This window comes from Dermacentor variabilis, chromosome 2 (genome assembly GCF_050947875.1).
Source record: "Dermacentor variabilis isolate Ectoservices chromosome 2, ASM5094787v1, whole genome shotgun sequence".
In the NCBI taxonomy this organism is placed as follows: Eukaryota; Metazoa; Arthropoda; class Arachnida; order Ixodida; family Ixodidae; genus Dermacentor; species Dermacentor variabilis.
The window spans coordinates 92,260,794-92,288,643 of record NC_134569.1 but is presented as its reverse complement, the minus strand read 5'-3'; the positions used below and the strand labels follow the sequence as shown (position 1 = coordinate 92,288,643).

At 44.3% G+C, this 27,850-nt stretch overlaps 1 protein-coding gene across 7 annotated transcripts in view; it reads right to left on the bottom strand.

The window, feature by feature from the left end:
• Window positions 1–27,749, bottom strand: part of LOC142572306 (cytosolic carboxypeptidase 1-like) — a 70,846-nt gene extending 43,097 nt beyond the window's left edge. For 2 of the 7 annotated variants that reach the window (XM_075681304.1, XM_075681307.1), the window contains exons 1-10: window positions 27,646–27,749; window positions 26,335–26,396; window positions 25,295–25,413; window positions 22,271–22,338; window positions 20,838–20,907; window positions 10,814–10,951; window positions 7,835–7,966; window positions 5,744–5,872; window positions 4,018–4,191; window positions 3,087–3,299 (exon numbers count right to left, since the gene is read on the bottom strand). In XM_075681304.1, coding sequence (XP_075537419.1) covers window positions 3,087–3,299; window positions 4,018–4,191; window positions 5,744–5,872; window positions 7,835–7,966; window positions 10,814–10,951; window positions 20,838–20,907; window positions 22,271–22,338; window positions 25,295–25,413; window positions 26,335–26,348 — 1,057 coding nt within the window. In that variant the 5' untranslated portion in view covers window positions 26,349–26,396; window positions 27,646–27,749. Of the gene's footprint in view, window positions 1–3,086; window positions 3,300–4,017; window positions 4,192–5,743; window positions 5,873–7,834; window positions 7,967–10,813; window positions 10,952–20,837; window positions 20,908–22,270; window positions 22,339–23,887; window positions 23,959–25,294; window positions 25,414–26,334; window positions 26,397–26,531; window positions 26,823–27,457; window positions 27,579–27,645 lie in introns of those variants that run through there. The other 5 variants (XM_075681305.1, XM_075681306.1, XM_075681310.1 and 2 more) reach the window with 5 other exon arrangements.
• Between the last annotated feature and the right edge of the window lie 101 nt (window positions 27,750–27,850).

The window sequence follows — 27,850 nt, the reverse complement described above, 5'->3', positions numbered from 1 at the left end:
TCAGGTATGCTCTTTCTTTTTTTCCCCTGTCACATGCGATATGGGGGGGTCGACTTACATTCGAGTCGACTTACAAGCGTGTAAATATGGTGAATAAAGCACATCTCCTTATTGCTTCTCTGCATCATAAAACTCATGCTGATATCCCCAAAGATCTTGCTTCTCATCATCAATGAAGATCGCATAGCATTTCTTCTTACATGGCCGCTTGTGCCCCTATGTTAACGTTACGGATACTATATTGTAAGAACACTCTAGTTCAGGAGGGGCAACTATATTTCCTGGGGGCCCACACAAGAAACTAAGACTGTCTTGTGTGACTGGACCAATTCGCTGAACTAGAAATGTGCTGCAGATAAGATTATGAAAATGTGAGTAGGTGTATTGAAAATACAATTTAACCTATTTCACCAGAAATAAAAATGTATGTTCAATTACTAATCAACCAACAGTCACAGAAATAATGATGAGAAGTGTGAAATACCAAGAAATTAAATTAATTTTATATAGAAACAATATGCCTGTAATCGTGGCTTTTTGTGCCTTCCTACTATTTTTTTCAGTAATTAGTTGTTGTGGATCAGTGAGAAAAGTCAATTTTCTTCGGCTTGAAAAAGAGCAGTGGTCAGGCTGTATGCCTGAAGTAGTTACAGTCGAGCCCGCTTATAACGAACCTGAGCGTTACATGGTGTCTGTCCATTATACTCCGAAGTTTGTAGTAAGTGGACAACAGCTCAAAAAGAAAATAAAGTGGCTAATCAAAACACAACATTTATTTCTTTGCAAAGTTTGTAATGCTCATCTGTTTCTGCAGTGAAGATCCGATGAGGGCGGTCTCCAGTTTATTTAAAGCAGAAGCGTGCTCTTCGCTGAGGCCCTTGGCATAGACATGTTGCCTGAGGCTCTCTCTGTAACCCATTGCTACAGGCACGCTTAAGGGTGCTAATGTAGCTCCAAAGTTTCATCGTCCTCCGATTCCTCTGCATCGCTCTCTGCCCGCACTTCGCAAGCAATGCCCTCATCCGTGCACGGTTCCGCATTATTAGTGTCTTCATCAGCAGAAATAAAGTCATCCCAACCAGTGTCGTGGCCCCCCACGTCGGAGTCAACAGCGTGCTGCCACAAATACCCGCCAGATGGATCATCTTCGGAAGCATCAGGCTTGGCATCAGGCACTGCGTCGATGACGCCGGCCTTGTGGAAACAGTTCCGCATGCAAACAGCCAAAGGCACCCAGGCCGCCTTTGCCATCTGAATGGCTGAATACAGAGAAACTCGAAGCGGCAAGTTGGCGGCCGGGCAGTCAACAGTGATGAGCAAGCGCTCCGCAATGCGGCGGCTATACAATGCCTTAAATGCGCGTATTATGCCCAAATCAAGCGGCTGCACTTTTGAAGTGGTATTGGGCAGCAGGAAAAGTAGAGTAACTGCTGTCAGAGAAGTTTGCACGTTGCGCGCTGAGCAGTTGTCGAGCATGAGCAGCACGAGCCTTCCTTGCCTCTACATGTCGCGGTCAAACTCGCCCAGCCACTCTGTGAATAAATTGTGGTTCATCCACGCCTTAGTATTGCGCCTGTAGCATACAGGTACACAGCTCTGAAAGCGACACAGCTTCTTTGATTTTCCGATTACAAAGGGCATGCGCCAGTCGCACCAAAGTACTGTAATGCCCACTTTACTGTGCTTTCTGCTAGCACTTGAGTCGCCTTTTATGATGTGTGCCTTGTCCGGCAGCATCTGATAAAATAATGCAGGTTCGTCTGTGTTATACACGTCCTGCTCCATATAGCTTGCAGTAATGGCTCGGTTTCTTACAAGCCAAGCGGCAACGTCTTGGTCATTTACCGAAGCCACCTCACCAACAATCGATTTAAAAACAATCCCATGCCACACTTTTAATCTATGTAGCCAGCTATTGCCTGGGCAGAAGTCAGGAAAATCTAGCAGAAACGCAAAGCTTTTGGCTTTGCCCAGTATCATTGGTCCACTTATTAGAGTGTTGCGAGCCCATGCGTCAGCGAACCACTTAAGCAGCGCGTCCTCTACGTTCGCATAGGTGACCATTCTGCAGTCGCTCTCTGTTTTTCGAGTCGGCGGCAGAGCTGGCAATCTTTTCCTTGTTCTCTAGAATCGTCGAGATTGTTGATTTAGACACATTGTACTTCTTCAGCCACTCGCAGTTTTTAGCACCTTGAGACACTTCCTTCAAAATTGCTCACTTTGTTGACATGTTCAGGGCTTTTCGTTTCGTGACCGCTGCAGGCATGGCTTTCCCATCCACCATCCTGAATTACAACTCGGCCCTGACTAGAACGAAGTGTGAAAGCGAGGAAGCATGTAGACTAGTGTGGAGAGGCCTGCTTCGCGGTAACGCCCAAGAAACAAAACTTCTGAACTTTAGCCAGTGCCGTAGCACGTGCACCAAGACAGCGAGGGAATTGTAAGAAAGAGTGAGGAGAGGGGAGCGGAGTTGCAAGGATGGGCGGGAGGGCGATCTTGGAAGCCACAAGCTGACACTCGTGGGCAGCGTGTAACAGCGGGGAGAGAGTACAGTGGTACAAAACATATAGTTCGCCTCTGAGGAGGCTTGGGAAAACAGACCGCACGGGCAAAGGGGTCGGAGGTCGTCATTTTTTTGCATCACGGTGGCGGGTTCACGCCGTCCGTTCACTGTAACTGACTGGCAGGGCTCAACGACGTTCTTTATACATGCAATTTTATGCCATTCAAATAATGTATATTTTGACAATCGCACGGCTCTCGTTCATTTTAAGCGAAAGTTCTTCTTAAGCGGGGCCGTTATATGTGGGCTCAACTGTGTGTGAAGAATACCTGACAGGATTTTATCAGGAAGGAATGATCTGCGTCTGGACTTGTACTTCATCACTGAGAATGCCTGCTCGCATATGTAGGTAGATCAAAAGAGAACCATCATCGTCTTAGCCCACTTAGCACATTTTTGTTTTAGTCACCACCTCATCGGCAGGCCAAACAGTAGCAGATGGCTGACTGCATGTGGCCCACGGGCTGTACTTTGCCCATGTCTGCTCTAAATTTGAAATGGCCATCAAGAGTTGCTGGTGTACCTGACAGGGCCTCATTGCTGCCTGTACCAAGAGGCCACTGCAGGGGGCCATGGGCCTTGGTGATGGGTAGTGGCCACGGAGGTAGACATCTGTGAACCACCTGGCACACTCCCCTCGTAAGGCGGTCGCCTTGCTCACCGAGGCCAAGAGATGAAGCCCAACGCCACAACAACTGTGGCACCTCTTGCTTCCGCAACTCCCGTCGACCGGCTTCTGCACATTAATACACGAGTCTACACCTTAACAGTCCATGATGGACAAGTCTCATTTTCAATTGTGACCAACTTTTATGGTTAGCCCTTCAAATATTTTGGATAGTTTGTTCAGCCAAAACTATTTGCCTTACCAACACCTTCTCTTGTAACCACACCATCATGGACAGCTAAGGCTAAACAAAATGGAGAAAAGAGAGAAAGCACGAGGAAAAAACAAAAAAAGAAAACATTTGGGTCTATTGTCTTCCAGGCTGTTTCCCCCATGTTCCTAAACTTGAACATTGCACAAGCCTGAACTCTGCCTAATGCTACGAATAAACAGAGCTGCCCAGCCCAGGTGACACTTATTGCCAGTTTAATTAATGAGTGGCTGATCGTTTAACAGCAGGTGACACATGAACAGCCACAAAATTCTGCTCATTTACTCAGCACACTTGGAGGGCTTGTAGTGGCAAAGCAAGACATCTGCCAATAAAGTTGCATTATTCGTAGCACCTGACAGTACCATAACGAGTTCATCAGGTGGTGAACACTGCTAGGAGTGATCCATCTTTCCAAAAGCATGAAAGGGCATTCCCATAATGGAACCTTTTTTTTATGTGAATGTCTGTGAAGCACATTGTGACATCTTATGAAAGCAAGCAGACTCAGCCTCTAATATTCAATACTATTGGATGGCACAGGAAAACATCAGGTGTGTAGCAGTATGCACATACTATGCCTCGCAATGTTGATAAGACACTCCAGGTCCGCCCGCATCATACGATAGAGAAGCCTTTCCTTGCGGTTGAGGCCAGCATCCCCTCGAAGGGCACCCACGTTGCATGTCTCTATCATAGCCAACAGATGCTTCAGGTGGCCCCGCTGAACCAGCTCGAGCACATTGCGCTCTGCACAAAATTCAGCGACACGGTACATGGAAGAGTTCCTCACTACATGGTAGGACAATTACATTCACACTATCCCTTTTTTGCAAACATAGTCTTTTGCAATCTTTGTTTGCATGTTCGTTCATGAGCTCAATATTTCAACTTTCTAGTGTTTCACAATAATCTGTTGTCTCTGAACATTGCGGAACAGGCCGACTCATCATATTTGCATAAATATAATGAGAGTTTTCTTTTTTTTCTCAACATCTCTGGCCTCAGAGAGCACCTCACATTATGTTTGGGTTTGCGACATGAATTATAAAAAGCTTTTTCTCTTTTGTTTCAGCACTTGAAACTGACGTGGTTTAACCTACTAGGCACCCCCGTGATCGCTACCACATACGGAGCCATGTTCACCGCATTCTATTGTCCTGCAGGCACTTTTGAAGTGCTGCCTGTCTGATAACCTTTGTGGCATGGAGGATGATGCCATTCTTGCCAACAGTGACAAAAATGTCGGCAGTGACAACGAGTAAATTATGCATGCACTCATCCTTTCACTGTATTTTGCGATGGCAGTTCGCAGTAACAATGAATAAAGTGCCCTGTGCGCATCTGCTTTTATGCATTGTTTCCCATTTCATTGCAGCATCACTTTGCATTATAATTGTAATATAGTTCAACCCCTATATAATGAAGTGGGTAAAATCAGCAATTTACTTTTTCCTGTATAAATTTTTTTTATCTTGGATTTAAATGTTTTATGCAAATAAGTACAGTCATCTATGGTTTTTTTCTTACACAAAAGGGGCCGCAAAATTTTCCAAATGACCAGGCAATCAGGAAATGCAAATTTGAATGAGAAAAAAAAGATTTTGTTGAATTTTGAGAGTTGGCGCCAAAAGATACAGTTTCATGTGGAATTAACAATGTCATCACATCGGCAGCACGAAGCGAAGCTAGCCACGCTTTCACATCCACTCTGTCCATGTGGCTGATAGCGTTGGCCGTAGTGGCACGATGCTATCATGAAACCTGCAGGCAGCGGAGAGCGAATGCTTCGTCTGCCTCTCGCTTGAATGCGCCTCCAAAACTTGAGGTTATGCAAGCTCCAGCACTAAATGTTCAGGAAAACAGCACACTTTGCCACACCATCTCAGTTTACACAGTCTTTGCACATGCAGTAGATTACCTTTAAAACAGGATTCGCACCATTCAATCACAAGACATCAACCATGACAGCTTTACCTGGGAGCAGCTTCTATAACACTTCAAACATGTGCAACCAACACTGAAATTATTACCACTAGCATGGACAAGTGAAACAACAAGACTAACACAAGAAAACCACAATTTCGCTAATAAATTTCATATAAGGGTTCAATTCATTTTAGCTCACAAATAGTAGTGTGCCATACATAAATTATTCTGATCAAGCACACTATAACAGGTTCCCAAACTACAAAATAACCTTTCAATTTTGTTGTTCTTGTTTTAAGTTTTAAAATATAAGTTTCACTTCTTCACGGCAGTACACACAAGGCGCTAATTACTGCCACTGTAGTGCACTCACTCGAGCAGGTAGCCAGAGACAAGCACTCCAAGGTCAAGGCAGTCTGGAGGCAGACCGTACTGTTGCCCTCAAGCAAGTAGAACAACTCCGTCAGCAGACCCTCATTACCCAGAAGAGTGGCATTCTGCTCTGTGGAAACAAGAGGCAGTGATAGGCCACCCCAAGTGTGAGCAGCTATTCCTGTCGTCAATATAACTGGACACCAGAGCAAAATATTAGGTCAGAATAGATTGATAAGCTATTAATCTGACATGGCAAACAGTGTGCATTCCAGAAAAGCCTTGATGTTCTATAAAACATCATGAAGTCAAAAGACAGGTGGCAACAACTTTCTGTAGGTAGCACTGAGCAGCTATCATGATGCAGGCTGCAGTCATGAAACGATGGCAACTGAACTGACAATGAAATGCTCCAGGCTGACAAAATCGCAAGCCTGGACTACTATCACGAGTTACTACATCGAAAGGTTCCTGCACTTTTGCTGTGACAGCCAGCTACAGTATATACCACTATTAGTACTTCTTTTTCTTTCACTTTCCTTCTATCATCCAAATGCTGCTTTGACACAGTCTCATTGTGGTGCCGCCTGCAATGACCATTGCTGAGCCATTGCTGTTTCTAGCGCTCACACTTCACTGAGTGCTGCAGTTGGCAAGAGTGTCAATTTTCAGAAGTCCTGGTTTTGACGCTGGTAGCTGCACCTTCCTTTCAAAAATCTGATATACAGTCTATGCTCATTATAACGGACCCCCGTACAACAGACTTTCGGATATAATGGACCATATTTCAGCCTTAGTTTGTTCTACCTATCTGATTAATGCAACGAAGTTTGCTTTTAACGGACTGCACAACAGACTATCAGCTACAGCGAACGTAATCAGTGTCAATTTTTTTAAAATATTGGGTATATAAAATGTACTTTTACCATGTCGACATGGGCTGACTACTGACTTGTGAGGGTCAGCCGACGATCGTGGCTCAATATTGTGCACGCGAGGGAGGAAGGCGGCGGAAATGCACCATCTTCTTTCGTGCATGAGCCGGTGGGGGAAGAAGGTTCTACTCCGGCGGCTGCTGCTTACGGCGCGGGCGCCATATCTTAAAAGCAATCTGCGATGTGAACGATGTGCGCGCCTGCGTGGGCCTCATCTTCAAGCTGATCTATGTTGAGGACAAAGTGCGCCCAGTGCTGGTAGCTTCATATGCACTGTGCTTTCGACGTTTAGTTCGCGCTGAAGTGGGAGACAGTACGAAGATAAATTCGCTCGCTGCTGCTACTGCGCTAATCTTGCTTAATTTGCTATCGCAATCGATGCTTCGCCTTTCGGGCAAAACTGCGACTCTTTTTGCTTGTTTTTTACTTTGGACGTTCATCACTCAGTCACTCACTGTTTGCAATGAAGTTGATAGACATTGCAATGAAAGTTTCGGAAGCGGGGCATTTCAGAAATTACGAACTTTGGATAAAAATGACGTTTTTTGTCTGATTATCAGAGTGCGTTGTAATGAGAGTCGACTGTATTTCATTTTATCATCACCATTAAGGTACACAGATGATTATCTCTTGCTGCAGACAATACAAGGCTGAAAAGCTTTGGCACAAAGTGTGGTGCATATTAACAGCTGTTTACAAATGAGCTGCTTTATAATTGTCATCAGGACATAGTTATGGCCATGTCGTTGTAGATGAAACACAGCTGGAAACCTTTGACACAGCTTAACATGAACTGTGCACAGCGGCATGTGTTTACTGCAACTGATAATGCACAAGATGGTGGTCAGCATCTACCTTTAGGTAACCCATATTGATAGTTATTACAGGAAACGCTTCACACTTGGGCCAACATAGTGGTCTTTAAGAAGCCAGTAAGGTGATCTCTAATATGCACCGATTGCTGACTATACAGATATGTGAGCCACAAATGTAAACTCTTATATTCACTTATATATATATATATATTCACATCTCGTAAGCAAGAGCATATGAGCTAGAAGTCAAGCCAAAGTCTGCAAGGCACGTAAATTCCTGTTCCATGGTAAACAACATTGTAAGGATAAAATGTTACAGGCACTCATGCTGAAGTACTCAACTGTTGCCAAGCAGTCTTTTCAGTAGCAGCAAGATGGCAACCTTAACCTTGATTTTGACCTTGAATTTCCGAAGTTCTTCCAATGGAACTTTGTATGCACCCATAACACGAGCCCTCAAGCAGAACTTTTGATCTGGAAGGTAATGCAACCCACATCAGGTGAAAAGCCACACGATATTCACTGCACCAAAGTACAACAACCAATAGAGCAATCTTATGATAAGTTTCACAATACCACTGCTGCCACAAAGAATGACAGTGGTGGTTGTCCTTAGCAGATCGAAGGCCATCTAGGGTCCAAAGCATGTAGTCCTTACTTCTTTTTTAAAACTTGAAGAAGCCAGCTAACCTTCAAGATAGTGAAGCTGCAAGGTTGGGATAATATAAACTGTGCAGGTACAGTGTGGGTAAACATTTTATGGACTATGCCTGCAGTAATGATGAGTACTGATTGAATTGTGTATGACTTCAGATAGTTATCTGGAGAGGAAACCAAAGTACACCAAGAGAGGTTACTATAAACAAACATCAAACCAGACATATTTTATGGGACACTAAAGGCAAATATTAAATCAAGCTAAAGTGATAGATCAATGCCAGAGAACCTCTAAGGCATCAATATTATCGCAAGCAATATTATCGCAAGCAGTAAATGAGAAATAGAAGTAAATGCAGGACATGATTTGTGACTAATCAGGGACATTCAAGTGCCAACCTGATGACGTAGGCACTCCTGATTACAATTACGTGACTAGTACTCAACCTCTTCTTATAAAAGATCACTGCATTGCATTATAAGACAAAAGAAAATGCTATCTGATCACTTCTATTCCATGTTTGTAAAAAAAAAAAGAACCTCATTGACAGTACTCTTGACAACGATGCAATCTGTCGAAAGATTTCATTTTCGCTCGACTCTGCACCACCCATACTTTCGCGTTTCAGTACAGTAGTTTCGTTATCGCATAGTGCTGCGCTGGTTTTTCTGGCTTGCAGAACTCAGACAAACTGCAATTTAGCAGAGAATTCCATGTTGACGTAACGTCGTAGGATGCCCTAATGGTAGACACCATTTGACTGAAAGTAGCTGTAGCGGCAAATCCAACACCCTGTCTAGGCTTGGTTTCTCTATGGGCACGCATTTAACTTTTGCACAAAGAACTGTACCACCGTTTGTCAGGTGCCATTTTACTCACTGACAGCAGTAAAGGGTGGTGATGGTGTATGCAATGTCGCCACCCCTTCGCTCGAAGGCAAGCGATTTTAATTGTGCTCAAGGTATACGGTCCCTTCAGGCATGATTTTCTCTTAAACTAAGTCTTTTCTTGGCACGAACTAAGTGCTGCGAGGTTTCTGGAAGGCTGTTTTAACAGTCCAGGTTCACATAATATTTTTCCTTTAGTGTCCCCATAAACATATTTACAAATAGTACAGTGTGTTTAAAAGGGCTTTGCAGACAAATCATGAAAGTTCAAATACAGACAATTTGTCATTCTGGTTGATTCGAACAAACATCAAAAAGTTACTTAGTTACTGGAGGCACTTTGTAACTGCCTTGTAAAAATGAGTCACTCATGCAACTCAGACACTTAGCTTCCCCACAAAAACTGTCATGTAGGCAACATCGCTTGCGTGGCCAGAGGTGGATTCCTAGTTGCCTTTGGCTGAATTTGCAGACATTTATCCGGCAATAAATAAACAAAACTGACTGAATGACAGAAAATTTCACTTTCGAGAATGCAGATTTTTTGCGCACAAGACGAGGACGAGGAAGAGGCTGAGAGAGACACTGAGCTCATGTGTCTCAGCCTCTTCTTCGTCCTCGTCTTGTGTGCAAGAAGCTGCATTCATGTCCTACTAACATGTCCAAACAGTCATCTTAGTTCCCTTTCAAATTTGAAATGTAGTAGTTTGCTACAGGAAGCATTTCAAAACACTTCACAGCTGTTCAATGACAAGCCTTTCCGACAAGGCTTAATCAGCATTGTCTCTATCTGCTTTACTTTTCACAATGTGCAAAAGGAAAGTGTGGCAAACATGCTGTAATAGGGCAATATTAAGCACCCTTAATTCTAACTACCTCATTGCTTCCTGAAGATTGCATTGCAAAGAAAAGTATGCCAGTAAGTATGATAACTCAATTCTGAGCATGCTCAAATGATGTTTAGAAAGGAAAAGGAGTGCTTAAACAGGGGTTACCATTATATCTTATTGTATACTCACAGCGCTTTTCTTCAGTAACATTTTATTAACCTTGGATAACTGAATTAGGGTAACTAAGCTTAGGGAAGAACCACGGAGCCAACATATTGAATAATTTATTATTTACTTTTTGGGGAATTTACACCAAGGTGAACACAAAACAGACAAACTGCAACAACATAAACAAGACTGGAAACAACTTCGTTTTTAATTAAAAAGTAATTTCGGTAGAGGGACCACTGAAGATCCCTTTCAGGCAACAGCAACAAGAAGTCATAACAATCAATCAGCCCCATCTCATCCATTTTGAAAATTTGTTTTCACATTAACCTACTATGATCTACTCACGGCAATGAGATGATGTTTGCGAAAGTGTTTAACAGCAAGACAGCAGGCATTTTAATTTTAGCACTGAACACTTTGTTTTTTTCATTTGCTCATAACTTTGTGCCCACAGATTTGGTTTGCAACATTCTATTAGTTTGTTTTAAGCCTTTAATACTTCTAGTATGTGTAACACGTGAGAGACAGTGAATGCTCGTGGCTAAAAATTTTTTACCAGAAAGATGCAGTATAGCTCTTGTTTTATGTTTAGTCACCACCACAACAATTAGAATAGGGTCATAACATTCTACTAGATTCCTTTCATCGCTTTATGGTCCCACTGCTAAGGTACACTTTTAACAAACCCTGAAAATTTGTGTGACAGCTTCTAGCGCACACCCTTTAATTTTAGTGCATAAGGCCTTTTCCTTTTTGCTTGCTTTTAGGTCATCACCTTGTGCAGCTAAACGAGATAGCAGGTTGCAGAGGGCCACCAGAAATGCCGGCTCGGACAGACCCATGTCACGGTGCTTCAGTAGAACTGGTAGCAGCACCTGAGTTGCACATCGCTCAACCAGGAGGCGAGTCCGACCTGGATGCACACATGGGCAAAAATGCGCAATAATAACACTAAACATATTATATATGAAGACCCATGATTAAAAGGGCCTCTCACAAGGCTCCATTGCAAATTTTAGTTAATCACTGGAAGTTGTAGGACACCATCTAGGGGCACCTTACCACAAGAAATTTTCAAATTGGTTTGTTATTAATGGCGATAGGCTAAACTGAAATGCTGCATTGCCATGCTGCCAGGAGGTCAACCTCTCTGCCTACGTAGACAGCCTCGCTTTCTGCGTTGACTACCATGTGCAAGCAACTTTTCTTTCCTGCTTTCTCCCATACCAGAGCTGAGAAACCACATCACATTCACATCACGAATCTCGTCTCTCCCATTTTTATTTTCCCTTCCTCCTGTTGCTGCCTGGTGCACTCCCAGTTCCAGTGGCGGTATTGTGCATTCTGCATTGGACGATAATCGATGACAATGCAGACAGTGTGTCTTACATAGACTTATAGAAGCATTTGTGCATGTGACCTTGACTGTAGTTGGAAGTGAGCTTCCTCAAGAGAAAGGGCGTGCAGGCTTCTGCTTGAAATCTGTTTTCGCTGTTTTCACAGTCACTCGATACTTTGCAGACATGATTGCCGCCACATGATCTACTTGCCACGCTTATATGTTTGCAATGCTCAAACCTGGTGAGGGGCCCTTTAAAGGCACCTTGCAACACATCATCCAGAAGGTACGGAAATGTGTCTGGCATTGGGTTACCTCTAAATGAATATTTTACAGCAAATCAAAATGTACCTTGCTGCCGTTACTGTGACTTCCTTTCTATCATTACTATTACACTCATAGCTGTGCTGCCATGCCCAGAGAGAATGGCACATGCCATGCTCTACCCACCATTGTGCTAAGCTTTTGCATAGGCAGGACTTCCAAATTAGGTGGCGTGACTTTTTATTGGGCTGCCTGATCTCGAAGGCTATTGTGTCAACACAGCGGTATTTTATTCCACCAGGTGCCAACTACGGCTTTCCATTTTCGACTCAGCAAGAAGCACTGTTTAGTTCAGCAAAATTTTAAACTGCGCGAGGAAGACAGGACATGAACAGAAACATAGACAGTGTGTGTGCGTATGTCTTCTTCACGCAGTTTAATATTTAGCTGAACCTATGAACCGACTAGCCTAACAACATGCCTTACTTCACTGTTTAGTCACGATGTCTAAAGGAAATCTGACCAATGGCCATCATGTTTCTAACTGTAGGATGCAGAAATACACATGAAAAGCCACAGGGATTTCAGGAAGTTTGGACAACAGTCTTTTGAACAAAACTGCAAGCTCCTTGCTGTGAGTACAGGAATACAGTCGAACACACTTATAACGATAACAGTTTTAACAATATATTGGTTATAACAAAGAGAAGCTGTTGCACCGTCAACTTTTGTATGTTTTCTATGGTGAAATAACCTGCTTACTACAATGTCCCGACATTACATTATCGGTTATAACGATGAAGTTTGGCTCCTGGGTGTCCGTGGAGAAGGATAGTGAAATGCGAAATTCTTGAAAAGAAAAAAGAAAACGAGAAAATGATGGCCCGCTGCCCCAACAGCTGTCACATACTAATTTCCCAGCATTCTCCATGCACCTCTCTCCTGTTGCCCTTCCACCCCTCCGAACACGAATGGGCTGTGCCCATAGCTCTATGCCACGCCATCCTCTGAAACACGAATGGACCGCGCCAACTGTGCTGCTGCCAGATTGCTCGCTGGCTCCTGATTCAGCGCAGTTCTACAAACAGCTTAATCAGTCGCATTCGTCTTTGTCGGTTGCGTCAAAATCGTGCAAGCCAGTGAGATGCGTATGAGATGAGTATGTGGTGAGGTGCCTGTGACCATCTCGCTTCAGCATTTCTTGTGGATTTCTCAAGCTGAAAGGCTGTCGCGGCAACATTCTCGCATTTCTTAAAAGGCCCCTTTTGGGGCCACCAAAGCGATGCCTCGGTGAAGCTCACATATCAATTGCCACCTGTAACCCTTTTTTGCAGTTGTTATAGCAGTGCCATTCTTTAAAGCCAACAGTTGTGGCTTGATACATGCGATTGGAGCGCCCAGGAAGCATTTAAATGAGTAAACAAAATCAGTAGCCGAATGGAAGAAGATGGTAGGGAGGGGCACTGACCTCCCTGCCATTACTATTTTCTAACATCAGCTTTGCCATCTCTCTATTTTGATTTTTTCATGGAACTCGGATATAACACTTATCGGTTATAACAATGGAATTTTTGTGGCACTTGAATATTATTATAAGTAGGTACGACTGTAATACTAGACTCAATGTTCACACCAGTATTGTCTAGCAGCTGAGGAAAGATTATTTACCACATTCATAAAGCACTGAAGGACCATTTAACATTGGATACAATGCACACATGCACAGCCTTCTATCAGGGTTCTTCCTTAAATCATGTTGAGTGACAACCACATGGCGAGAAACAAACAGTTACATGCACCGGCCCGAAGACACTAAGTTTATCTATAAGTCACTACTTCAATTCTTAAATGAGGAAGGTCTCCACACTTTCATTTAAACGCCCTCATATTCTGCACGGCAATACATTCAAATGAAATAAAAAACATTGTGTAGCATAAAAGTCGCCCTTAAGTATGACCAGACAGTGTCATAAAAACCATAAAAACACAGGATGACCTGGGCCTACTAGTGTTTGTGAATATGAACCAATCAGTTAAAACATGTCAGCACCTTCAATAAAGCCTGAAGGAATGCAATGCAAGGATCCTGTCATATGTGTGACGGTCACACCATATGTAAGTGAAGGGAGATACCTCTACACCAATCGAATTTAGCTGCATACTGTGCTTCACATACTTTGTTTCTTAAACATGCTTCCCTTGGGGGCAGAACTCATGTGGGTAATGAGCATAATTAGATTGTTAATGAAGTTGTTGCAACAACAATCAATAGAAAATAGCTGTGGCACTTGGAGTGTTCCGCTTCAGTCATAACGTGGAATATATGTAACGTGGAATACAATATCTCACATTAATTTCAATACGTGGTCACGAATGTTATAACGATAAGTGTTTAATCACACACAAAAATTCATTTGAGTCATTTGTGCAGACATGGTACTTTCTGCACTTTTCTTCATACCAGGACAAAAGTGCTCATAATGTTTCCCCGCCCCTCCTCACTCCCCATTTCTGAACATATGTAACCCTCTAGATCAATCGAGTTCCAATCGGTCGGCCGAAGTGAACGGACGTGTCGTCGGCGTGCTCCATAACCACAGAGACCTTCACCGACCGCCCTTGACCGCCCTTGCCCGGGCCACTTTCGCCGGGAGTCATATGGGAAGCGGCTTTCGCGCCGTTTCCCATTGACCGCCTTTTCTTCCCGGGACTTTGTTGCCGCTCCCCGCGCCTCTACAGCTCTGAAGCAGTTCCAACGCGGCTGCCCCTGCTGGGGCCATAGCTGCCTTGGCGTGTTTTCTACACCATGAACCAAGAGCGCCAAGCGACCAGCTTTTCTGAGGCCCATGTTCTAAATGGGCGTGCAAAGGGCCTTCGGCCAATTCACCGCTCTATTTCGATGGAGCATTTATTTACCGCAACGTCATTTTCCAACGAGCAGAAGACGCAATCGACGACGGAGAATGCCGCCGCGTGTTCCTCAACAACAATGAAGACGCCCGAGGTGGATACCGCGGGAGTGGCCGCCGATCCCATTGTCGCCAATTTTCCCTCCCAACAGCGAGAGGTGGACACTCCGACCGGGGAAAGGATGGAGGAAGATGCTGCCCCGAACATTTACGACAACAAAACTGACGACGACACAGGTGGCTGTTGGAAAACAGTCATACATAAGCGACACATCCATCAAACGTGCGCTAAGACGCAACCCTCCGAGAACATCTTGGGCATTCTGGATGCCTCCCAGCCTACCGTATGCAAGCGCATTCGGAATCAGAACCTCCCTCAACTTCCTTTGCACGATGAAAAGATAATTCTGTGGCCTCACGAAGGACTTTTGTCTCGATAAGTGGACGCGCCCAGAACTCGCCAGTGCTCTATGGAGTGCTGCGGGCTTGACCACCGAGGATCGTCAGGACATCATATTCCGACTGCGACCTCAGCAGAACTTGGCAATCATCAGCACACCGCAGTCACACGTAGCCGACGCATTGTACAAGGTGAAGGAGCTGAACCTTGGTCAGCAGGTCTATCCCATCATGACACATTTTGCGGCCCCAGACAACTCATGCAAGGGAATTGTTCCTGGCCTTTTGCCCGGTACACGGTCTTCCAAGCTAGTGGATGAGCTTGTGGCTCCTGGAACTCAAATACTTCAAGCACGAATGACGGGTCAAACCAACGTTGCGTTGGTAACATTTGAAGGACTTAAAGTGCCTCGCTACGTGCGTTTCTATGGTGCAGAACCCCGCTGCTACCCCCATCAACCCCGCCAACTGGTTTGCAAGATATGTCACAAGCTCGGCCATTGGGCTGATGACTGTCCTACGCCGAAACGTGGTCATTTGCGCGATGTGCGGTACTGACAACCTCACCCCGTCACATCTGTGCACCCCACACTGCAGATCCTGTGACGGCACCCACCCTACAGCGGATCCAAACTGCCCGCGGCGTGCTAAGCAGACACTGAACAAAGCTTGGGTGCGAAAAGCTCTCGAGAAAGAGCAGCGTGAACTCCAACCCTCCAGAGACCCGACCACTACCACAGATATGGCGGAGACCCGAACGTCGTGCGCCCCAACGAAGGAGACCAGAAAAGTCCGGTCGGAGACCCGTTCGAGATCCCGTCGCAAGTTCAAGTCTCAGTCCCGATCCCGCGAGGCATCAGTGCGCCTCCCAGAAAAGCACCCTCCTTCCCCATCTTCCCAACAACCCTACAAGAAGGCCCTGCAGACCAACGCCCCAGCCAAGGTGACCCTGGTCCCTTCAGGGGTGCAGCGGACCCCAGAGAAGAAAACAGCAATGGAGGCGCCTCAGGAGGTAGGTCGGGCAGAGGGTCCCCCACAGCTCGCTCCGCCCCGTAAATCTCTCCCTACCCCTTCCCCTATTACCAATTCGTTACCAAATCCCGATCCTCTAATAGAAACAGGCCGCCTACGTCATGACATGGAGGCGCGCTGTGAGCGCCTGCAAAAACAAATCGATGCGCTGGTGGCAGACATGAGCACTAGTATGCAGGCGGCTCTGGACAGGATAGAACGCCAGATGGAGGCCCTTCAAATAGGTATTACGGAGCAAGTGAAATCATGTATAGAGTGCACTTTCGCACGCGTGCAAGTTCCTGAGCTTAGCGGTAACAACGAAAGCGCGCTTTCCGACCAAGGCTCTCGGCCGCAACCTTCAAATGTGGGCACCCGGCGCCCGCATCTCTATGCACGACCGCCTGCTTCCTCTCGCGATGATGATGGCGCCGCGTAACGCGGAGCAACTAGTGGTGTGGCAGTGGAATTGTAGGGGATTCCGCCGAAAACGAGGTTCCCTGCAGCAGTATATCGCCACATCCATGAACCCTCCCGATGTCATCCTCTTATAGGAGGTCAATTGCATCCCTTCTTTATCCGGCTACAGCGCGCTCTCGAGTGTCTCTCCTCTTGTGGGAGCCTTAGTTTCGAAACATGTTACATGTCGCATGCATACCACTAACATTGACATTCCTCACCAAATATTGGAAATAATTATGCAAGGTAAACGCAGCGAGAGTCTGTTTATACTCAATGCATGCAGTTCCCCCCGTTCGCGAACGCACTGTTTTTAGAACCTACTAACAGAATTTGGTAGGTTTGGACGGGTTTGTGTGGTGGCCGGCAACTTTAACGCTCCGCATACTGCATGGGGTTACGTTAAATCGCAGGCTAAAGGGACCCGCTTATGGAATGCCATCTGTAACATGAGATACACACTGCTTACCGACACAGAGAACCCCACTCGGATGGGCAACAGCGTATCTCGTGACACCTGCCCTGACCTTACCTTCGTGCGCAATACTGGCCCAGTCGTTGCGCACGGGCCTTTAGAGGAGCACCTTGGTAGTGACCACTACACTGTAGCGACCACCTTGTCATTAAGGGGTGCGCGCAGGCCCGAGCAAAATGTGCGTATAACGGATTGGGCGAAATTCAGGGAACGCCGCCAGGACCCACCTGAGCACCAAGGGTACGAACGCTGGCTTGACTCTCTCGCACAAGATCTAGAGGCCACCACGAGCACACTGCGCACCACAACTGAGACACCAGACATAGACCCGCATTTACTTCATCTTTGGAACGCCCGCAGAGGGTTGACACGACGATGGAAATTACAACGCCTCAACCGCAAACTTAGGAAACGTATAGATCAAATTACACAGGAATCTCAGGAGTATGTAGAGATCCTTACGAGGAATAACTGGCATGGATTTTGCGATCGCCTCTCAGGCACATTGAGCACAGCAAAAATGTGGTCGATTCTTTGCTCACTCACAGATCCCACCGCAACAAAGGGAAAAACATTTCAACAGAGCACATCCTAATGCACAAGTACAGGGACGATGTCTCGACACTCCTCAGAGAACTAGAGAAGCATTTCATACCTACAGGCCTGCCGCCGCAGTACCCTGACTATCCTTATGTAGGCGAGGCGAACGAATTGCTCGATGCAGACATCACATCTGACGAGGTGGGGGTGGTCCTACAAGACCTACGCCGTAACACAGCACCGGGAGCCGACCACATCCGATTCGCCACCCTTCGTAACCTCAGTGACGCGGATATTAACCACCTCACCCATATCTTCAATGATTGCAGGCGCAAGGGCATGCTTCCCCAAGCAAGGCGACATGCCGACATCACACTGATCCGCAAACCGGGCAAGCCTGTTAAGGTTGAAAACTTACGACCCATCTCCCTAACATCCTGCATTGGTAAGCTCATGGAGCATGTACTCTGCAGCCCTTCCTTGAAGAAAAATCATTCTTTTCTAACTCTCAATTCGGATATCGGGCTCATCTGTCTGCCAAAGATGTGCTTTCACAGTTGCGGGAGGAAGTCATAGGACCTCCATCGTCCGCCCAAACGAGAGCACTCATCGCCTTAGACCTAAAAGGGGCATTCGATAATGTTGAACATGACCTCATCCTTCGCAATGTTGCACATTCACACTGTGGAATTCGTATGTACAACTATATGCGCGCATTTCTTCGAGATCGCACAGCCACCGTAGGAATGGGACCGCATCGATCCGGTACGATTCGCCTTGTAGGACGTGGGACACCCCAGGGCTCAGTTCTTCCCCTACTCTATTCAATATCGCGCTCGCAGGGCTCCCCCGGCTACTCGACCAGATCCCTGATGTCGCCCACACTATTTATGCGGATTACATTACTATCTGGTCGATACGGGGTTCCGACGGAGCCATCCAGGACCGACTGCAGCAAGCAGTCGATACAGTTTCCGAGTACGCGAGAAAATGCGGCTTAAGATGTGCTCCGGAAAAGTCGGAACTCATAATCATTCACCCCCGGATCCGTTCCTCTACTCCCCCTATCACTGTGCACGTGGATGGCACACCGATACCACAGGTTAATCGTGCTCGTATCCTCGGCCTACACGTCCAAGCGGATGGCAGGTCAAACTACACTGTTTCCTTTCTATCCAGACCAGATTGAGCAAATTCTGGCCATGATCCGGAGGGTCTCCAACAGGCGCTCGGGCCTTCGAGAAGAGGACCTGCTGCGCTTGGTGTAGGCATGCGTGATCAGCCACCTTACATACCATCTCCCATTTCAGCGGTTGATCCAAGCGCAACAACTTCGCATAGACGCAATGATTCGCAAAGCGACGAAGCTGGCCCATGGCCTCCCGAACTATACTTCCACACACCGTCTCCTTAACTTAGGGACACATAACACACTAGGCGAGCTGCTAGAGCCACATTGGGTCAGCCATCGCCAGTGCCTCCTACTCACTCCTACTGGCCGCCATCTTCTCACACGGCTAGGATACTCTGTCCCACCCCTTGAGTCTGAAACCTGTCCAACGATCTTGTCGTCAGCGATACGCCAAGCACTAAGTATTCGTCCATTGCCACGTAATATGCACCCCGAGCATGACAAAGGGCGGCGCAAAGCCTGTGTACGATACATTGGCCGCACGCTTGCAAACATCCCGGAAACACATACTTTATACACAGACACATCACGCACTCAAGAGGGCTATACCTCGGTAGTTTTGGATGGCACCGAATCCCTGAGAGACTCTGCTGCAATGCGCGGAACAAATGCCGCTTACGGAGAAATTCTCAGTGTTACTCTTTCAATTCGATACGCCATCCGTGTTTCTGAGGAAGTGTATATATTGACGGACTCGCAACAGGCATGCCGGGCATTCCTATCAGGACATGGCATCCCGAGAGAGGCGCACCAAATTCTCAAACAGATCCCCCAAAATACACCAACCACACCTCCCCGCATCCACTTACTCTGGACCCCTGGTCATACCTCGCTGCCGGGTAACGAATGCGCACATGCAGTTGCCCGAGAAATTTCCCTCCGGGCGACTCGGCATGGTGAGGCGACTAGTTCAGAGTGGGGGGATCCCTTGCTCCGTTACAAAGACATACCCCGTCATTATACACGCATTCGTCGCACCCACGCCGCACCGCCGCCGTCCTTCTCGCGCAAGGAAGCAGTGGCATTACGCCAGTTACAAACCGCAACTTTTCCAAATCTTGTCTCTCTCAATAAATTCTACCCACACTGTTATGCAGATTGTTGCCCTGGTTGTGGCAGCTCGCCCAAGATCTTCCACGTCACGATTGAGTGCACTGCAAACCTCTTTCCTCCCTTGCCAACTCTCCTTTACCCCCTACGCAACAAAGAGCTGTGGGACGATGCCCTCCGCGACGGACCTCCCGAGGTCCTCCGACTTGTGATACAACGGGCTCGAAACATCGCCGGAATCATCTTAGGGACCCTGGACTGAGGGTTCCTCCCGCACTGCTTTCGCCATTCAAATATTATTAATAAAGACGTTTTACTCTCACTAGATCAATATGGTGAGCTGGGAGAGTTGGTAGGTTAACATTGTCAGAAACAAACAGCATGAAGGGCATAGAGGACGAAAAAATTGAACAAAACAACACTGTGTTGTCCAATCTTTTTCTCATCTGTTATTTTTATGCTGTTTGTTTTCGAAGATGTCACATTCTGTATAGATATCTTCCTTGGGGTAAATAATCTGAATTACTGGTGTCAAGAAACAGTGGGCTGCAATTTGTTATGTATATTGCTGCATTTGTATTCTGCTTCAGTAAATTTATAATTAAGTCTACTTATTTATATGGCTTAATGTAAGGTTTACATAATAATAGTACAACTGATTTTAGCAAAACAAACATTGCCAGGTGACCACTAGAAAAATTGGCTGTAGACTACTTGGCATAAATTTTGTTACTTTGGCATTTCTGACTTCAAAGTACAAACTCAAATATTCTTTACAAATGTCAAGAGAAATGTTTACCAAGTGTAAATATGCTTATAAGATTTTTCCAAACACTTTTGCACAGTCATAGGGTCAATAAAAAACTGTAATGATGACAACACATTTAAAAGACAACAATTTGCAGAAAATTCATACATTGAAAACTGGATCATGTGAAACTTTTTCTAGTGAATTTAATAATATCCCTAGTTCCTGTCTGTTTGAGTGAGCAAGTGAGTCATCGTCTGTGTAGCTATTTGATGGAAAGCTGCACTACAGTGAAACAAGCTTTATTAATGAGCAACTGTGCAAGTTTGGTCTCACATCACATCTCATGAGCAGCAAGCTGACAAGAGTCATGCCATACAGACAAGTAAAATTAGCACCAAAGGAGTACTCACCTTTTTGTTCACTCACTATTTCTTTTAAGGCCATGACCACATCTCGAACTACAGAAGAATTTTTAGGTTGCTGGAAATCAAAGAGTAAATGTAAAACAGAAGCATAGTACATAAAAAATATGTTTAGTCACTGGCTCTGGAGCTGCGCCATGTGAAACCATCAAGAAAACACACACAAGGTGTCTTTATTAGCTCTTTTTCTGTTCTATTATTGAATTTTTTCTTTCATGCTGGTTCATCGTCATACTCTGAGAAAGTTTCTACCTCCATTCATCAGACACTAGTATTCTGGCTTTGATAAAACTGAGACGATACCTTTATAGTGCACCTATATCAAGTTATACAAAATGCAAACAGCAGCCACTGCGACACCAAAACTTCCAAGAAAACTGCTCGTCTGTCATTCCTCTCTTTGGCTGTGTGTGTTGAACCTCAAAGCACATAACTTCAGCTTCAGGTTAGAACAAATTTCCGGTTATTACTATTATTATTATAAACACTGAAAAAAGAAACGCATCACTCATAGAGAATCTTTGTGTCAGGAACAATTTGTGGCCAGTAATAATAAGGCTGAAAACAATATTTCCAGTGACACATTTAAATTATGTGCAACTGTTGCCAGAATAGAGAACCAGTAATGGCTACAACACAACACAACTTACAGCAGTATACGAAAAGTTGTGGAGCATATGGCAGCCATAAGAGAACTGCATTTCCTATTGACCCACACATTCAACTTCGAATTCCGATGTGCAGAGAGTAGGACACAGACACAAGAGTACAGATTTTCTATCAGCTATCCTTATATGGGGTGAATTTCTGATGAGCTTCTGCTATCTCACATTCTCACTCCCCTCTCAACTTCTTAATGTTAGGAAAGTTTGTCAACTTGGCTTTGTGACTTTCTTCCAAGCTAACCTTGTTTCCTCTTGCCACAAGTCAATTTACACTGCCTTCTTGCCAATACAGAACTTGTATTTTTAATTCACAACCAAACCATCTCAATCTTCTTCCTTTTCCTGTAATGCCTACAACTGTGTCCATTTTTCAGATGTAGCCATCCACAATTTTATATTACCCTTTCAATTGACAGATTCATCTCAGTATAAATATTTTAGCCACTTGCATCTTCTGATTGGAAGACTTATTTATTGGTATCACTTAAGTTCCATGCAGGTTATGGTTTTAAAGGGTAGGGGTAGAAAACATGGACACAAGCAGAACTGAAACAACGTGAAAGGATTTTCATTCCTCTGGCATCTGCATTTTTTGTGCCTTACATTTCAAACCATGCATCTTACAAACTCCCTCAGCTTTCTGTCATTCCAAGTACCATGCAGGCTGGCTGGTCGCACATCTGTCTCAAACTATAATCTGACAGCTCCTGTGCACAGCTGTACTAGTGCAAACTTAAAATTGTGGTAAGGACGTACTTCCAATAGTGCAAGAAGCATTGGGATGCACTCGTCAATCTGTGCTGATGTCAGCTGCTTCCTTTTCTCTGCAGACAGAGACAAAATACATGACACCTTAGTACATGGAAGAGATACATATCACACATGGAGAGTAGGATTGCCCAAGCATTTCAAGAAAAAAAAACTGATAAAATATAAAAAGACAAAAACAAGAAATAGTAATTACACCTATTTGTTAAAAAAAAATAAATGCTAGCCCCTGCGAAACAGGCACTTTTAAGGATGTCTTTACCAATGCAGACCAAACAATGCTATATGTTAATTTTCAAGGGTGCTTCAATCCCGTCGCACACAATCACACATCCATGATTCGGCAACAACTGAAAAGTTCAGTGCAGATAGACTTTGGTGAGATCCAAGATGCCTATGTGACAGGGGTACAAATAATAAAAATATCAACTATTTTATGAACTTTGATTAAGGAACTTCAGTTTTCAGACGCAACTATGTTTTTTCCCTCCAACTCTAATTTATGCAGAACCCATGGAGATTATTTAACACTGAAATCAAGTATTCAGCACCCATCCAACATTTCTCACAGGTTAAAACTATGCTTTCTAACATGGCAAAAATTAATGAAATGCAGAAAGCTTTGTCATTCTGATACAGGATTAACAGAAACGACTACAAAATAAGTTTCATGATGCAAACAAATGCCAATCGCTGATACTGTAAACAACAACAGTTAGAGGAGCATGTAAGGGCAGTGTAATATTACACCTACAACAATGCTTAATTGCTTGCATGTTTATCGCAAAACATACAGAACACTGCATACAAACATCTTTGTTGTATAATATGTGTTTCATTTAAATTATTCAAAATTAGTACATAGTAGGAAGATGTGTCAACTACATTATTAATCCAACACCACAAATATTCAGAACCAACATAGATCTAGTATTTGGATTGAATTCAAATCTGAAAAAGACTTAAATTAGAACCTATATGTTGAGCATATGGAGACAAGTTGTAACATAAAAAAAGTAACTTTCCTGGTGTAAAAGATATGTTCCTTGAAGATTTGAATCGTGAAGGTGCTTTTGAATGATTGATTACATTTTTGATATTGCATGAACATTCAATATTCTGATTCTGCAATGTAGCTGGACAAGAGACTTACATATAAATGATCTCTGTGATAACAGATGATTACCAGTTTAGATCATTCTAAATAACAAGAGAAAAATCAAAACAACCCCCAAAATGATGTTATTTCACTCCACATGAAGCCAGCAAATCATGAATTTATTTTCATGAATCATTTATTCATGATAAATAACATCAGTACAGCTCCACAACAATGTAAACATTACAATTTTCTAATGTTTACATAGATTCCCAACAGCAATAGTGATATCTAGGCAAAATCACCACACACAACACCTGGCCATGCAATTTTTGAGTTACTAGCCCACAAATGACTGCAAACCGAACAGGCATGCCCAATTCAAAATGTTACACAAAATGTGACGTTGCAGTTCAAGTGCAAGGTTTAAGGAGGTTGAAGAAAGTGTTAGTTAGGTCAAACACACGGGAGTGAGTTAAGAGCAGCACACTGAGAAAGCGTCCTACCAGCATCCATCGCAAACGGTGTCTCTGGAGAGGATGAGCCTGACGTCTGAACACAAACCCAGATCCAAGGTCTTGACAGCAGTGCAAACGTGGGAAACAGCATTTTTTTTTTTAAAGCAGCCACCTCATTTTGGAGCCTTGCCTCATTACGAAACAACTTTCATTTAGATTAAGGACCATGCTATGATGGGAGCAACATTTGGCACTGACACTGAAGGGCTGCCGCGCCGCAATGGGTCAAAAAAGAAAAGCAGCTTAGTTGTGCTATTTTTGGCTCTGCTCCCCTTCCTTTCTGCAGAATCAACAGAATGAAGGCCGTGCAGTGATTCTGACACAGCAAAGAGCACAGGACAAAACAACTGTGCACGTCATTGTGTGTGTGGTCTTTGGAAAAAGAAAAAAAAAGATCAAATAAATAAAAAGAAACATCTCGAAGGGGACCAGAGCCATTCGTCGAATCCCTCCCACACACTTCCAGACAAGAGAATAAGCCAACAGAGACTATCCCAGCTGCTATTGCATGTTTTGTTAGAGAAGTCATGAAGTGAGAGTGTGCATCACAAGCTCTGTGAGGGTCAATGAAACTGAGCAACATAAAAACAAATAACTTGGCAGGACATCCTGCTTGAAGAAAATAAGTGTCCAGACGCTTAGAGTAGGGAATGTCTCAATGCAGGCACAAGGAGGCTGCCTTTATTTTCCTGAGTGAGATTTTTCCATCCGCAAATACTTTCCTCTTGTAGCTATTAGAGTGACATACACATAAGCAATGTTTGCATTCCGACCTACATGAAATTTTGGTTGAATGAGAGATAAGTAGCTTTGTTTGTTATATGTTTTGATTAATCAGTGTTGTCGTTAAAATGTAACTAAATATACCAAAACACATAAATTTCTTTCTGAAACTGTTTTTCGTTATTTTTTTCAGTATGCTTATTTTATGAAAGGAAGACAGGTAATGTGTCACACTGCTCACTGACTCCATGTATCACAGTTATTGCAGTACAGTTAAAGCAACTTAACACAGACAGTAGTAAGTTTGCCATGTTCATATTTTATAATCTTGATTTCTTTTCTTAAAAAGAAGTACACTGTCTTTTTTCTCACACAGCACAATTGGAGGATATATCAAGTACAGGGAGGAGCCTTCAACTAGCATTAACGCAAATGTAAACAGGTCTAAATGACAACGTGTATTTAAATTTTTCATGCTGATCACTGTGTAGCAACATTAACATGACTCAGGGCAGAAATCAGAAGTTTTGGAGGATGAAGCCTGCTTCAAGACCGGCAACACAGCAATGCTATCTTGTGCGCAACGGTAAGCTTGTCCATTTTATTCTCCTGCTTTCATGTCGATTTAAGTTGGCTGAACACAACAGCCTTTTCTGCAGTGCACAAACTCACCAGCGTGTCTTAAAGCAGTCAGCAGTGAAGTAACTTGTGGCCCCAGCATCCCACAGGGGTCGGGGGGGCCACCCAGCACTGGCAACACTTGGCGCAACCTCCACAGATTCTCCGCATCTCTGCAAGCAGTGTACCCTTCTCGAGATCTCTCCCACTGGACAGCGGTTTCAGAAATAGTAGTGGAAGCCAGAGAAAGCCATAGTCCAGGCACAACCCAGATGCCAGAAGCAGTCAAAAAGAAGCTAACGTGCATCTGACAAAGATCAGAATGAAAATTCTTGCAAGTGTCTGGAACAATCATGGAATATGCTACTGCTTTACTCTGTGCCTGTTAAGAGATGTACATTGAATGGAAGCTTTGTATACGATTGCTTCATCAGCACCATTTCAGGCTGTTTTACATAACTGCAAATGCAAATGAACCACTGAACAATAAAATTTCTGCAGACATCAGCCTACAACCACCATTTAGGAAAAGAAAAATTGCTGGTTTGAAAGCATTCTTTATAAGCAACATAAACATATTCTACTCAAGGTCACCAAAACATCAACTGACTTACTTCATAAGATTGTGGGGTTAAAATGACAATGCCATTTTGAGCAGCCTACGCATAATAGACAGAAGATTAGGAAATATTGTCATGAACAATGGCAAAGACAAAGACGTAGTGGGGCTGGGTCAGAGTCTCTCCTGTTGGACTGAAAGATCTGCTAAAACCTGTGTGCCCTGTGCAGTCTTGACCAGCCAAGTGCTAGCCATTTACTGTTGAGTGAACACTCCCCGTAACAACATTGTACACTCTTCTCTGATAGTACCTTGACTGAAGACTAAAAGAAGAAATACAGCTATGAGATATCTCATTGCATGAACGAGTTCCTAAGTACTCTGCAGTAAAAAGGGACTTCCTTGTGCTGCAACTGCAGATGAATTCATGGGAGAAATGCACAACCAAAACAAGTGAGTACTGTGTTAATGCACACAGGATCATGCACATGCAATGTAATGTGCAAGACAATTATGTATTTTTGTTCAAGCTCACGTGGGCGCTGCCATGGTGCTGGCCTAGGCTGGGCCTGCTTTTTGCACGACTGCGCCAGTGTCCTGTGCAGAATAAAAAAAAATGAATATTGACAACATAGCATACAGTATGCTTTCAACAAAGTGTAAATTAGCAAGCACATATATATGGCATATATGAGAGTGATGCAAATATACTGCGTATGATGTGTAAGTCACCTTGTTGAACGTTGATCGCAAAAGATGTGGCAAAGCATTGATAGTTTTCCAAGATTCCACACAGAGGCCCTTACACGTTTTAGTGTGTCATTAATGACTAAGCACACTTCGCTGAAGCGTGGCAGAATTTTGCACACACAAGTTGCAATATGCTAAACACGTTGCCAAAATATTTACTAAGAAACCGCATTGCAATAAACAAGTAAGTAGTGACATGTGCGCTATAATAAAATATGATGGCAACCTTGAATGTTTTATTTTACAATTTGAAGATGCCCATAAGTGCATCCTTCGAATGTAATTGTATATGCCTGGGTGGTCCTAGCTCTTTGTCATGAACGTTACTTTAAGACTTCAATACAAGTACAACAAACATGGTCGGCTTTAATAAGGAGGAGTTCGACCAATGAACGCTCTGAATGACATTGCGGCGGCGGACAGTGCGCGATAATGAAACCGAAATAACTTCATGCGTGTATGTTCTGTGAACAAAAAAATAGAAACGATCGCTTTTAAGACAATTCATTTATTCAGTCTAGAATGCATTGCGGATATGTTCTACTCTAGCTTAGTGCGCGAAGGGCGCACGATTGACAAGCGTATAAGCAAAACAGTAAATCTTAGCGCAAGCTAATTTCACTTGAGAGATGCTTGTCGGCGAAATGGCTGGTGCTTTTTTAAGGAGTACCAGAAAGTTTGGCTAGGAGCCAGACTTTGCGCTGCAAATGACCCAGCAGCTAACAGCTGATCCTCGGCATTTCTGCACGGCCATGGCCTTCACAGCGATCGTTTAGTGAAAAGTCCGCGCCGACAAACGGAGGTCACGGAAACCTAAAGCTGCAAAAAACCTTACGCATTCCGGCTAGATCAATTTAAACACAATTTAAGCAGCAAGGTCGAAGAACAGTAATGCATTCACACTGCACCTAAGAGCAGTCATGAAGACATTCGACACAGTAACAACACAAAGACTTTGTAGACGCTACTTAATTGTCTCTTCGCATGTTTACTGTACGAAAGAAACTGCGCGTGCTGCTCTCCAACGAGCGTCGCGAATATAACACCAGCTGAGAACAGCAGCTGATAATATGGAGAACATATTTGTTTAGCTCACCCGATGTCCTGCACGCGAGCGGCGCTCCCTGTGCCCTCCGCGAAAGCGCACCTTTCCTTCTCTTCCAGGTGCGGAGGATTGGGGATAAATGCGTGCTGACGAGCACTTACCCACTCCTAAACTCTGCGGTTCTTGAGGTCGTCAAACTGCGTGAGATTATTACGCGTGTGCGAAATGTGTTATTGTGAATGGTTCAGTAGAGTTG